Below are 12,983 nucleotides of genomic sequence, written 5' to 3'. Positions count from 1 at the left end.
CAGACGCGGAGGGCTTTGGACATAGTGGCCTATTTCATTGTTAGAGCCATTTAATATATACTTATATTGGAATTTGGTGATATCAACTTAATTGGGTGGTATGCCGGGGGCCAAGGACATGGATGATCAATGTCATATCTGCCTACCAGTCCTCAGACAGGAATGGTAGCGGCCGCCGGGAGGGTTATGTGACTTTGTCTAAAGAAAGCATATGTGTATGATAGTACAAGCACAGGAGACGAGGACCTTGAGAGGATGTGGATCAAGTCACTGTGGAGCCGGCGGCCGCCACTAGTCCTGATTCAGCTGCTCCTTGCCCTAACTGAACAAAAGCTTGTGGTATAAGTAGGAGCTTGATGGTCAATAGGATATTATGTGAATAAGCAGATAAGCCATATTCTACTGCTATGGCAGAAAAAGAGACCCCAAATCCCGAGAATACACCGCATCTGGACACAATGGTGACAATGCCATCGTCCAACGTCCACAATCAACCAACACAGAAAGATGAGCTTACACCCCATGATCACGAGCGTGCAGCAGCAGAAGAAAAAGAGGCCTGGATTGTAAAATTTGAGGAAGTCGACACCGAAAACCCCAAAAACTTTAAAACCTGGTACAAAATCTTTCTCACCTTTCAAATGAGCATGCTAGCTTTCGCCGGCTCTCTTGGCTCCTCTATTGTCTCTCCAGGTCAATCTGATATCGGAGACGACTTCCATGTCAGCGATGAAGTTGCTTCATTAACTCTTTCGCTTTTTGTCTTGGGTACGTCCTGTCTGTTACTATATACATGTCAACCTACTAACATATTGATACAGGCTGGGCCTTCGGACCCATGTTCTGGGCCCCCATTAGCGAAACCTACGGCCGCAAAATGGCCATGCTCCCCGCTGTCTTCGTGTACGGCCTCTTCAGCATTGGCAGCGCAACGAGCAGAAATATCACTAGTCTGCTGGTCACTAGATTTATTGCTGGCATATTCGCCTCTGCGCCTATCAGTAACGTGCCCGCCGCCCTCGGCGACATTTTCGCGCCCCGGACGCGCGGGACGGCGATGACTTTTGTCTCGCTTTGTATTGTTGGAGGACCGACTATGGGACCCATCATCGGCTCCGCGCTGGAGGTGAATCCGCATTTGAGGTGGCGCTGTACGCATACTCTCCCCGTCTCATCTAGATAACCGCCTAAAGGGCATTCGCTAAGATAGTTGACTACATAGGGACGGAATACCTCGAGGCAATATTCATCTTCACCATCTTTGCTCTAGCACTACTCACTTTACCAGAGACGTATGCACCTGTCATTCTCGTTCGGAAAGCGAAAAGGCTACGCAAAGAGAAGCAAGACGAGAGATACTGGCATCCACATGAAAAGGAACGAATCGATATCAAAAATGTCCTTTCGAAGCACATTAGCCGTCCTATTCGGTAAGCTCACTCTTGGCTTGTCAAATCATTACAAATAGATTGCTAATACAGGTGTGGGGAAACAGAATGTTCTTCACCGAGCCCATACTCATGTTCATCGCCCTATACGCCTCCTTTGTCTACGGAATCGTCTACTTCACCCTCGAAGCTTTCCCCATCGTCTTCCATGAACAGCGCGGTTATCCGCTTGTAGTTTCCACATTACCATTCCTAGGTGTGCTCGTGGGTGTCTTGAGCGCCTTGCTGGTGAATCTGGGTAACCAGCCTAGATATGCGCGAGCCCTGGAAAGGAATAATGGAAATCCAGTCCCCGAAGCGCGTCTACCGCCGCTGTTTATTGGTGGTGTATGTCTTGTCGTAGGTCTGTTCTGGTTTGGATGGACTGCTGCGCCGCGGTTTTCGTGGGTTTTGCCTGTTGCTGCGGGAGGTAAGATAATCCCCCTTCTTTACAACGTGAATTCATTCAACCTACATACAGTATATCGTTCGTACTGAATAAAGAAAAAGCATTCATAGGCGCAGGCTTCAACATCATCTTCCAGCAATGCCTCAACTTCCTCGTCGACACCTACGGTCCCTTCGCCGCCAGCGCGGTGTCGGCAAACACAATGCTACGCTCTCTCGTGGCCTGCGGGCTTCCGCTCGCTGTTCGACCTATGTTTAATAATCTGGGTGTTGGCCCTGGTTGCAGTCTGTTGGGCGGCATCGCAGTGTTAGCGCTGCCGGTGCCGTGGCTGCTCACTAGATATGCTGCTGTGCTCAGGACGAAAGGGTCAAAAGCATAAATGGCTAACTGCATCTATGGATATCTATTTCTTCTCCTTGCCAGGGACACATGGATAGATCTAGATAAGTCGGTTTGAGATCACCTATCTACATAGGTCCACAGTCTTCTCTGTTGCGATATACACATGTATGAAAATACCTGTGTACATACAACAACGCACATGTAGTGAGCCCTATGTACTTACGCATCACCCCGTACGATTTGGCACGCGGGTGTTCTATGCATTACGAAGATCGAATATGTTACATTAAAAGATCTTACATCAGTGCATTTAATTGCGCGAATTGTATTAAGATAGGGTACTATCATCTGTTTTCAAGGTCATATTCATGTAGAAATACCTCTCAGCGGTAGTTTTAGCATACAGATACAAACCAGAAAAACTTTTCAAACTTAGCCAGATGAGACAGAAAGAATAAATAAATAGAATTATCGAATAAAATCTCGCGAGACACACAAAAACTATTCTAAGAAAGACGAAACTCGCATCAACTAAACATGCATGCAACTTCAAATGTTATGGAAGAGGATAAGGATGTGACTATTTCCATGAATTCAGCCCTGCCCACGGATCGTTATTAGGTGATGTTTGACTTCCCAATCCCTGACTCCCCTTGGGTTGATGCTGATGTGGTTGAACCGCTCCGTAGGGAGGTCGATTCTGCGCATACCCGCCCGGACCAGAAGGGTATGCACCGCCAGTTGAAGGAGGGTATTGGGTTTCTGCTGGTCGTGGAGGCGGTGGAGGGGGTATGTAGCCTGGTGGAATGAATTGCGGTGTATGTGAAGGTGGAGGGGCGGGKGTGCCGCTTGTTGGGTACCCGGGGTATGAGGGCACAGGAACGGGCGTTGTTGATGTTCCAGGGTGAGGGAGTTGATGGTAATATAGACCGGCTTGGTTTTGAGGAGGTGAGACGGGGGTTTGGTACGGATATGCCATGGGGTTATATCCGCCTGAAAGGGGTGTGGCGGCGCCCTGTTGGAAAGCCGATATCGGGGTTGCGCCGTAGTATCCTGCCATTGGGTTGGGAGCATATTGTCCGTATGGATTTGGAGCAGGTGATTGGGATGGTGGAGGTGCCACGGGCGTTGCGTGGTGATAGTGTGGTGATGGCGATGTGGTACTGCTGCTTGCGACCTTGACTGGCGGTTGGGGTCGGGACTGTTTCGTTGGTGATGTGTTCCTTGGAGCAGCTGCTGGTTCAGTCGATAGCCGTTCCATTAGCTGCCTCAATTTCTCTCGTTCGCGGTCTTCCTGTCCAGAAGCACTGTTGTTCTTATCCTGCTCGATTTGGCTGAGTAATTGCGCTCCTTCTGATCGACGGTTGTTGACGAATGTATCGACGTTTTTGCGTAGGTTGTCCACCGTTTCTTGCATTTCATTGTAGAACTTGGTTGCCTGCGATACCCCAGAGACCAGATCTCGGAAAGCATTATAGATTTTCTTGTACCGCGCCATTACTGTGTTCCGCTGTCGTGTTATAGTTTCGTATTTCGACTGCTCAGATCGAACTCGTTTATCCTGCAAAAGATCCCCATATGTTCTTGTAAGCTCCTTCATCAACGAGCCTTGGGTATGGTTCGACTTGATGATGCGGTTCTGGTATGGTCTGAACTTTTCCAACTCTGCCTGGAACAACTGCTGCTCTTGACCATTTCCTAGAGACTTTTTATTGAGAATGAGCACGTTCGATATATCGTCTTCGTGGACCTTCTCCTTCAAATCCTTTAGAACCTGCGCTCGCTCACGTTTAACCAGATTCAACTTTTTCAGCAACTCCTCCACCCTCGCAATTTGCTCCGCAACCGATAAACTAGCCTCATCATCCACTTCATCAAGCAATGACCCCTCATTCCCAGGTGAGTACGGACTCGCCTGTCCATTCCGAGACATTTTCTGTTTTGCGCCTGCTTTGATCATCGCGCGCTGGTACAACACATCAGCCTCGTCCGTTTCCCCCGCTGACCGCATTTCATCAAAATCTGCTTCGTATTGTTTCAGAGTCGCATTCAATTGGGTATCACTTGCGCCGGCCTCATTAATCGTGTCTCGTAAACTTCTAATCTCACCACGAAGGGTTGCCGTAAGACGTGAACTCGGCTGCTGCGTCCAGTCCGCTCCGTACTTTGACCGCATCTTCTCGCATACGCTTTCCTCCATGTCTAGCTGTCGCGTGCATTGACCCAGTAAATCAACGATACTGGCTTTGCTGTCTTGTAACTCGTCCAGCGTTTTGTGAAATCCAGTATGATCTGCCATTTCTTCGCACCACCTGCGGAATTCCTCGTCCACCGTCACTTCCTGGTCTATACCCCCCTTCAAAATATTCAAGCTGCCTGGTAGTTTCAAATAGTCCAAACCGGCTGCCATTTCTCCATTGGCCGTCTCGACCCTTTCTGTTTCTGCTCGAATCAATTTGGCCTTCTCCTCATCATATAAACTGGCAGACTCGGTCACAGACATCGGCACCAGCTTTTGGAAAATATCCGGACCAATGATTCGCTGAATATCTTGTCCTTGATACAGCTCGCTAACAGGTATAGCCTTGGCCACGGCCAATTTCGCAATAGCCGACAGACCTGCTTCATTAGGCACCCCTTGATGATAGATGAAATCATTATCTCGGATCAGCGTCGTAACCTGCTCCTCGACAATCGCTTGATGTCTTTTAATCTCTTCCATCAAACTAGCTCCGTCTTCCGAAACCAAGTTGGAATTCGCAGGCACAGACGAAGGGAACGACTTGGCCCACGTTACTGCTGCCGCGGACAATTTCGCTGCTAATTGTAACCTTGCAATAGCGATTCCATATGATCCACTCTCTACATCAGCATTGGCCTGATGAAAACTCGCGACTGACGCCATGTGCGATGCCTTTGCCTGTATCACTAGTGACCACACTTTCTCAAAGAATCCCTTTCCGACGTATTCTTGCACTGTCTCGGCGGCCTGCGTGTATAACCATGCGGCCTGACTGGCGAGCTTGGCAAGCTGACCAGACTTTTTAGAGTCAGCAGTCTGTTTCTCAAGGAAGATCTCCTGTGCCTGCGCTAGCATAACATTGATCAGAGCCTTAACTGTGGGTCGACTTAGATCCGTTGAAGGCGCGTGAAGAAAGTTCTCATTGATATATGTAAACATGCCAGCCGAAGCTTGAAACGAGTGGAATGCCGTCTTTAATCCAGTATCGTCGGCTCGATTCTGGTTCGCGGCGTGGCAGGACAGGACGGCGGAGATATTGAACAGGATCGACGCTTTCTCGAATGCCAGCGAGTATTGCGAAGTCGGTTTCTGCGTAAAGGCATCGTACCTGTCAAGCTGCAGGTTAGATGGATAGTCCGCGAATAGTCATGTTGGCTTACCAGGTAAAGGATATTTTGATATGATTCTCATCCACAGGAAACCGCAGATCCAGCAACTCCAACTGTCCATAGTATCGATATAACAAGTCCCTCCCCGATGCGCTATCCTTGCCGGCGCCTCGCATATCCTGGCGCAATCTGTTCAGCGTGGCACATTCTTCCTGGTATCGGTCTGGGTCGTCACCGTAGGCGGTGCGGATATAATCCTTGAGCGGCTGGACCCAGTCGATCTCGTTGGTCTGCTTGAGCGGACAGGAGAGCATGGGAGACTGGTTCATGTTGAGTGTTGAGAGAGTCGTAGATAGGAGCAGAAGCTCCTACCAGGATAATAGGCCGTCGAAGAAATAAGAAATAAGAGTCTGGTGTATATTGAGAATGTTGTTGGCTGAGATACGTCAGTTGTTCAGGCGGCGGGACGGCCACGGTGTGGGGTACCTGCTTAGCTCCTCAGCGCTAACTTAGTTTCTGCTTGACTCAGCAATGTTTCAACAACGACAACAACAACGATTGTCGACAACCCAGGAAGTGATTCAAGAAGAAATGAGTTCAATTTGCTACCCAGCGATGTGGTAGTAGTCGAACAACCCACGCCAGATTCTGCAGACAAACATAGTTGGCGCCTGCAGGCTGAACATTTGAAAAGTCGCGATAGGGCGCTCTGGTTGGATCTTGTGCTGCACGTCGAGAGCCGCTGTCACGCCCCTGGACCAGCCCGAGCACACTGATTGGCGTGCGGGCTGTCTTGCTTAAGCCGTTTTAGAGCAAAGACTTTATTTGCCTTGGGAGCTAGATGCCGATACTCGATCAGGTATTGCGATAGTTGTCCTATTGGTTGAAGCAGTGGAGGAAAGCTGCCTGAGCACCGGCACTGGGCAGTCAAGACTGTGCTGCAGATTATAATATAGAGTACTCTTATTATCAAGAGAGGGGTTGTGATTTCTTCACATATACTATGGTCGGCTCTAACTATAATACATGGCTTTCGACAACTCAAAGCAAACAATGACTAACCGCCGTAAATGACAACACCAACTCGCCAACGCTATGGATCTAATTTGTGCAAATCAAAAATGAGGTAAATGTACAGAGATAGTAACTAGCCAATAGCTTAGCTGGATTCGGAAGCTTTCTTGGGCTCGTCGTGGTGGTCGTCGTTCTTCTTTGGCGAGTCGTTCTTCGGAGTGTCAGTAGTCTTGGACTCGGGAGACTTGTGTTGGTTGGTGAGACGGTGCCATGCGGATTTGAGGAAGCCCTCGTTCTTGTGCGAATCTGTCGTCGATCCACCGTTGCCAGAACTGGGAGGGTTGTCACTGTGAACCAATCAGTATGCATATAAAATGCGTGCAACGTCTCAAACACACCTGTCTTTTCCAACATTCATGATACGCTTAGCCGTCTTATCGCCCATCTCATCTGCCAATACCTCAAGGATTGTTCGTTGATTTTCATTGAGGTACTTTGGCATCTGAACCTTAAACTCCACACGGAGGTCACCAGTCGAGGTGAAGCCGCGGCTTCGACCACCAAGCTTGCGCATACCCTTCCCAGGAAGAGTGATGCGATCACCAGTACCCGTACCAGTGGCGACTTTGATCTTGACTTCACCGTCAAGTGTCGGCACCGTCACTTCTCCACCCAGCAGCGCAGTAGTCAATGGTAGTGATGCAGTATAGAGAATATCAGAGCCGGACCGGCTAAAGCGATGGTCTGGCGCGACCCGGATCGAAACGTAAAGATCACCGCGCTGTGTTCGTGTGCCGGCATTCGCCGCACCTGTTGGAGGAGAGTCACCTTCGGCGGCAACTCGGATTCTCATACCATCTTCCACTCCTCCCGGGATATCCACATGAACAGTCCGTCGATCCCTAACTACACCTTGACCACCGCAAGTACCACAGTCTGAGCCACGAGGAGTAACCATTCCAGACCCATTGCAAACATCGCAAGTGCTAGCCAATTGAAATCCGCCTTGCATGAAATGAACCCGAGTACCGGAACCATTGCATGACTTGCATTGAGATCGTTTGGCGCCTTTCTTGAGACCGCTTCCCGCGCAAGTCTTACATTCGACAAGCGGCGTAATAAAAATGTCTTTGCCGGTTCCCTTGGCAGCTTCCATAAAGGATATGTTTGTCTGGACTTCGATATCCTCTCCCACTAGTATAGACTCGTGCGGTGATGCTCGTCGTCGTCCCGCACGTCCCGCACCTCCAGTAAACGCACCGAAAAGGTCTTCGAAATTAATATCCCCTGAAAATCCACCTCCAAAACCACCGCCGCCAAAGCCAGCTCCGCCAAAACCATGGAACCCTCCAGCACCGGCAAATGGATTTCCGCCAGCATTCGGATCGAAACCTCCATTCTGATCAAATGCTCCTGAGCCGTAACGGTCGTAGGTTTCCTTCTTCTTCGCGTCGGATAGTAATTCGTAGGCGGACTGTGCTTCCGCGAATTTATCCTTGGCGCCTGGTTCCTTGTTCGTATCGGGGTGGAATTTCTTAGCCATTCCATAATACGCTCTTTTGATATCGGCTGCGGAAGCGTTCTTGTCGACTCCGAGGACTTTGTAGGGATCTTTCATCGCTTGTTGTGACGTAGATGCATGAAATTCCTGTATCGCGTATCGCATGAGCAAATGAACATTCGGCTATATAGCTGTTTACATTGACTTACCCTAACTCCAAAGCGGAGAGGCTCTTTGCTCCGAGGAAGAGCACTGTGAGACCGACTTGGAGGCGACGACGACCGATGATCGTAGAAAGAACGGCCGTTAACTTGTTGACAGAAACTGGGACAGTTGCCGGCGGATGGCCGTGACGTCCTAAGAAGGATTCTCGTGGGGATAGCGACTGCCTTGGGCAGTCCCGCAGGTGTTGCGGCCATGTCTCATCGATTTCTCATCCACTGATATCCAAAATGGATGCGCAAGAGTGTAATTCGAAGAAAGCGTGTAGACAAATACGCAATCATTAGCTTGACTTCGATAGAAGCTTCTAAAAAAGTTTCACGGAGAGAAGACCTCGGGAAGCGGAAAAACAAAAGGCCGCGGGATGATCTCAGAGGTTCCCCGACATTCGGAGAAATCGATGCTTGATTATCAACCAGTCGACCCATACAGCCGAGAAAGAGCTTTTGTTCATCCTCTTTCCGACTGTTTTGTTGTAGCGGCACCCTTGTCTCTTTTCTAATATTGCTCATTCGCTTTATTGAAACGGTCTATACCTGCATCGGGCCAGCACGTGCCCTTGGATGTTCGCAACACTCATAGCATGCTTCGAGGCCAGGTCATTTCATGGAGAGCTGCACTCCATCGTGCGCCACACTATGTGACTCCTAGGATAGCTTCCTTATCAGCAAGGCATCACGCGAGCACTCGATTGTCATCTCCACGCACACCGGTATTCCCTACGTCGCCCGTCGCTCTCCGGGCGTTTACGTCAGGTCGAATCTCATACAAGGAAAAAGCGCCACCTTCAGACGATGCGCCGGAAAATGCGGAAAGCAATGATGGCTCAGAGGGGAAGGACACAACTAAGCAAGTAGACTCTCGACGAAAGTCTGGCGATGCGACGGAGAAGCAAAGTTCACCACAAACGACCGATTCCCCGAGCCGACGGCGGGATAAGAGCAGTGCTGAGAAGGAAGAGCAGACGGAAGTGACGAAAAAGGGCGAATCACAACAAACTAAAAGCCGAGACAGCAAAGCTGATTCGAGCTCGCCGTCGCCAATCCCCGTTTCTGGAGGCGGTGGAGGGTCAGAGTCAAAGCCCAGCGGCGGGRATGGKAATGATGATGGTGGAAGGAGAAGCAAAAAGGGGGACAAGTCGCTTCAAAAACCTTTCATTCCTGATGTCTACCCACAAGTCATGGCCATCCCGATTGCGCGGCGACCGTTGTTCCCCGGCTTCTACAAGGCGATTACCGTGAAAGATCCGAATGTGGCGGCAGCTATACAAGAGATGATGAAACGCGGGCAGCCATATGTGGGAGCATTCTTGTTCAAAAACGATGATGCGGATGGAGATATTATCGAGAACCTAGATGACGTTCATGATGTCGGTGTTTTCGCTCAAATCACTTCCACATACCCTTTGAACACAAAAGATGGCGAGGGTGGCCTGACGGCCGTTCTCTATCCTCATCGAAGAATCAAGATTAGTACTCTGCTAGCACCTAATGATCCTGCCCGAAACGGTACAATCGATCAGCCAATCTTAAAGGATACCGCAGAAAAGAAAGGTGACGTCGTTGCAAGCTTCGAAGAAGGGACGGTTGAAGCTCCACCAAAGGAAGTCTACCACTACGAGCCAACATCATTCCTACGCAAACACGCAGTCACCCTCGCCAATGTTGAGAACCTCACAGAAGAGCCGTTTGATAAGAAGAGCCCCGTCATCCGAGCCGTGACCAGCGAGATTGTCAATGTCTGCAAGGAAATTGTTCAATTCAACCCACTCTTCCGAGACCAGATTTCTGCCTTCGCAACGGATCATTTCCCCGGAAACCTCGGTGATGAGCCTGGAAAATTGGCCGACTTTGCAGCTGCAGTGGCCGCGGGCGACTCTGCCGAAGTGCAAGAAGTTCTGGAAGCCATGAACATAGAAGATAGGCTTCCTAAAGCTCTTGTCGTTTTGAAGAAGGAGTTGATCAATGCTCAGCTGCAGTCAAAGATTTCGAAAGACGTTGAGGCCAAGATTCAGAAGCGCCAGCGAGAATATTGGTTAATGGAACAAATGAAAGGGATCAAGAGGGAATTAGGTATTGAGTCGGACGGCAAGGACAAACTTGTGGAGAAGTTTAAAGAAAAAGCAGAGAAACTCGCTATGCCAGAGGCGGTAAAGAAGGTGTTTGACGAGGAACTGAATAAACTTGCGCACCTAGAACCTGCTGCATCTGAGTTCAACGTGACTCGTAATTACCTCGACTGGCTCACGCAAATTCCCTGGGGCCAGAAGAGCGTGGAGAACTTTGGTATTAAGAATGCCATGTCTGTCTTAGATGAGGATCACTACGGCCTGAAAGATGTCAAGGACCGAATTCTAGAGTTCATCGCAGTCGGCAAACTCCGTGGCTCAGTGGAAGGCAAGATCTTGTGCTTGGTCGGACCTCCAGGTGTGGGTAAGACCAGTATTGGAAAATCCATCGCCCGGGCTCTCAACAGGCAATACTACAGATTCTCAGTGGGAGGATTGACGGACGTTGCTGAGATTAAAGGGCACCGAAGGACGTATGTTGGTGCACTTCCGGGAAGAATCATCCAAGCCTTGAAAAAGTGTCAGACAGAGAACCCGCTTATCCTTATTGATGAAGTCGACAAGATTGGACGTGGTCATCAAGGCGACCCTTCTTCTGCTCTTTTGGAACTTCTTGACCCGGAACAGAACTCGTCGTTCCTTGATCACTACATGGACGTGCCGGTGGATTTGTCAAAAGTTCTGTTTGTCTGTACGGCGAATGTGACCGACACTATTCCACGCCCTCTATTGGATCGCATGGAATTGATCGAGTTGTCTGGCTACGTCGCTGATGAGAAAATGGCAATTGCCGACAAATACCTTGCACCTGCTGCCAAAGAACTCAGTGGCTTGAAGGATGTCGATGTTAGTTTGCAACGAGACGCTATCGAGGAGCTGATCAAATTCTACTGCCGCGAGAGTGGAGTTAGAAACTTGAAAAAGCAAATTGAAAAGGTGTACCGCAAGGCGGCCCTTAAGATCGTTCAAGACCTTGGCGAGGACGTTCTTTCGGAAGAAGAGGCTCTCACAACCGAAGGAAAGCAGGCCAAGGAAGAATCGGACAAGGAGAACGTCGATCCACAAGATGTCTTGATCGAGCCAGAGAAGGCCAGAACCGAGACCCCTCGAGTTGCTTTGAAGGTACCCGAAAGCGTACATGTCAGCATCAGCAAAGAAGTATTAAAGGATTACGTGGGCCCACCAGTCTTCACGTCCGATCGTCTCTACGATGTGTTCCCTCCTGGTGTTACCATGGGCTTGGCCTGGACGAGCATGGGAGGTGCAGCTCTTTACGTGGAATCTATCCTTGAGAATGCACTTACTTACGACTCTCGCCCTGGATTTGAGACTACCGGTAACCTGATGAATGTCATGAAGGAGTCGACTCAAATTGCGTACTCCTTTGCCAAGTCAGTGATGGCTCAGGAGTTCCCGGAGAATCGATTCTTCGAAAAGGCTCGCGTACACTTGCATTGTCCGGAGGGTGCTGTACAAAAAGATGGTAAGATTTGAACCTTATTATATCTTCTAGTGTATATACTAACGGATGTTGATTGTAGGACCATCGGCTGGTATCACGATGTCCACCTCTTTACTCTCTCTTGCATTGAACCACCCTCTTGACCCCACCATTGCAATGACCGGAGAGTTGACAGTCACCGGAAAGGTTCTCCGTATTGGAGGCCTCCGCGAAAAGACGGTCGCTGCCCGTCGTGCTGGTGCTAAGAAGATCCTCTTCCCAGCTGACAACATGTCTGACTGGCTGGAACTACCTGAAGTAAGCTATTTTGAACCCCCATTACCAGGCTAAAGACTAACAATGTACATAGAACATCAAAGAAGGCATCGAAGGTCACGCAGTCAACTGGTACTCGGACGTCTTCAACATCGTCTTCGCCGACCTAGACCGCGAAGCCGCAAACAATGTCTGGAAAAAACAGCTCACTAAGCCATCTAAGTCCAAAAAGAGGAAGGAAGAGCACGACGACGACGATGATTAATTCTGTACACAACAATCGCATACGATACTTCGTATCGGAAGCATACCACGTTTTTGTCCTCGACACTCGCACATGTGAGGGTCTGGACAACTTTTGATTTTTTTTTCTGTTCTACGGTGGCATAGAGAAACGAGCATGTCTTTGCTATTGTCGAGTGGTGACTGCATTGCTTGGAGTTTTACATTTTGGCCTTCTTGTACCCCGTGCATAATGCTATTTTTGAGTTTCTGATCTAGTTCACATCCTCACATCCCTCGATAACCGTCGATGAGATTCATATATACAACCATCTGCCCACCAACTTTCTCCATCCAGGAGACCAACAACCAACCTGAAACTTCGAGATACGTCTAAATCTCAAGGTTCGCACTGTCATATACAACATCACGACTGTCTCGAGACATATTCTCTTTTTTTATCATCTCCTCTCTTATTCAAAAAGAAATTCCAATTAGACCTGATTTTACATGTGGAATCTATGTATATATAGTCATTTATATCTTTCTGTATCGAGATTAGGGGTTCCGTGTAGGTGGTGGGGAATAATGGCTGGGATCATACATTGTCGTTCTACTCTTCCCAATTACTGTATGTCAAGTACTATTAATATTGAAAAGCAAAGACTTTGAGTTGGGAGTGATGTTGGAAGAAAGGAAGATTGGTCATT

General features: G+C 49.0%; 4 protein-coding genes across 4 annotated transcripts; 2 read left to right on the top strand and 2 right to left on the bottom strand.

Annotated features, from left to right (window-relative positions):
- Positions 1 to 407: 407 nt before the first annotated feature.
- On the top strand, positions 408 to 2,215 carry BHQ10_006029 (uncharacterized protein; the record flags this gene model as incomplete). The annotated part of the gene is made up of 5 exons (XM_040878570.1): positions 408 to 768; positions 822 to 1,151; positions 1,223 to 1,430; positions 1,496 to 1,857; positions 1,938 to 2,215. 5 exons carry the CDS (start codon positions 408 to 410, stop codon positions 2,213 to 2,215), a joined length of 1,539 nt encoding a protein of 512 aa, XP_040734533.1.
- A 543-nt stretch (positions 2,216 to 2,758) lies between these two features.
- On the bottom strand, positions 2,759 to 5,858 carry BHQ10_006028 (uncharacterized protein; the record flags this gene model as incomplete). The annotated part of the gene is made up of 2 exons (XM_040878569.1): positions 2,759 to 5,528; positions 5,581 to 5,858. The coding sequence occupies 2 exons, from the start codon at positions 5,856 to 5,858 to the stop codon at positions 2,759 to 2,761; spliced, it is 3,048 nt and encodes a 1,015-aa protein (XP_040734532.1).
- Positions 5,859 to 6,688: 830 nt separating this feature from the next.
- BHQ10_006027 (uncharacterized protein) lies at positions 6,689 to 8,463 on the bottom strand (the record flags this gene model as incomplete). The annotated part of the gene is made up of 3 exons (XM_040878568.1): positions 6,689 to 6,890; positions 6,942 to 8,191; positions 8,254 to 8,463. The coding sequence occupies 3 exons, from the start codon at positions 8,461 to 8,463 to the stop codon at positions 6,689 to 6,691; spliced, it is 1,662 nt and encodes a 553-aa protein (XP_040734531.1).
- A 386-nt stretch (positions 8,464 to 8,849) lies between these two features.
- BHQ10_006026 (uncharacterized protein) lies at positions 8,850 to 12,316 on the top strand (the record flags this gene model as incomplete). Its single annotated transcript, XM_040878567.1, has 3 exons — positions 8,850 to 11,817; positions 11,876 to 12,093; positions 12,146 to 12,316. The coding sequence occupies 3 exons, from the start codon at positions 8,850 to 8,852 to the stop codon at positions 12,314 to 12,316; spliced, it is 3,357 nt and encodes a 1,118-aa protein (XP_040734530.1).
- Between the last annotated feature and the right edge of the window lie 667 nt (positions 12,317 to 12,983).

This window comes from Talaromyces amestolkiae (assembly GCF_001896365.1).
Source record: "Talaromyces amestolkiae strain CIB chromosome Unknown scaffold11.1, whole genome shotgun sequence".
Lineage (NCBI taxonomy): Eukaryota > Fungi > Ascomycota > Eurotiomycetes > Eurotiales > Trichocomaceae > Talaromyces > Talaromyces amestolkiae.
This window is presented reverse-complemented; position numbering and strand designations above follow the sequence as displayed.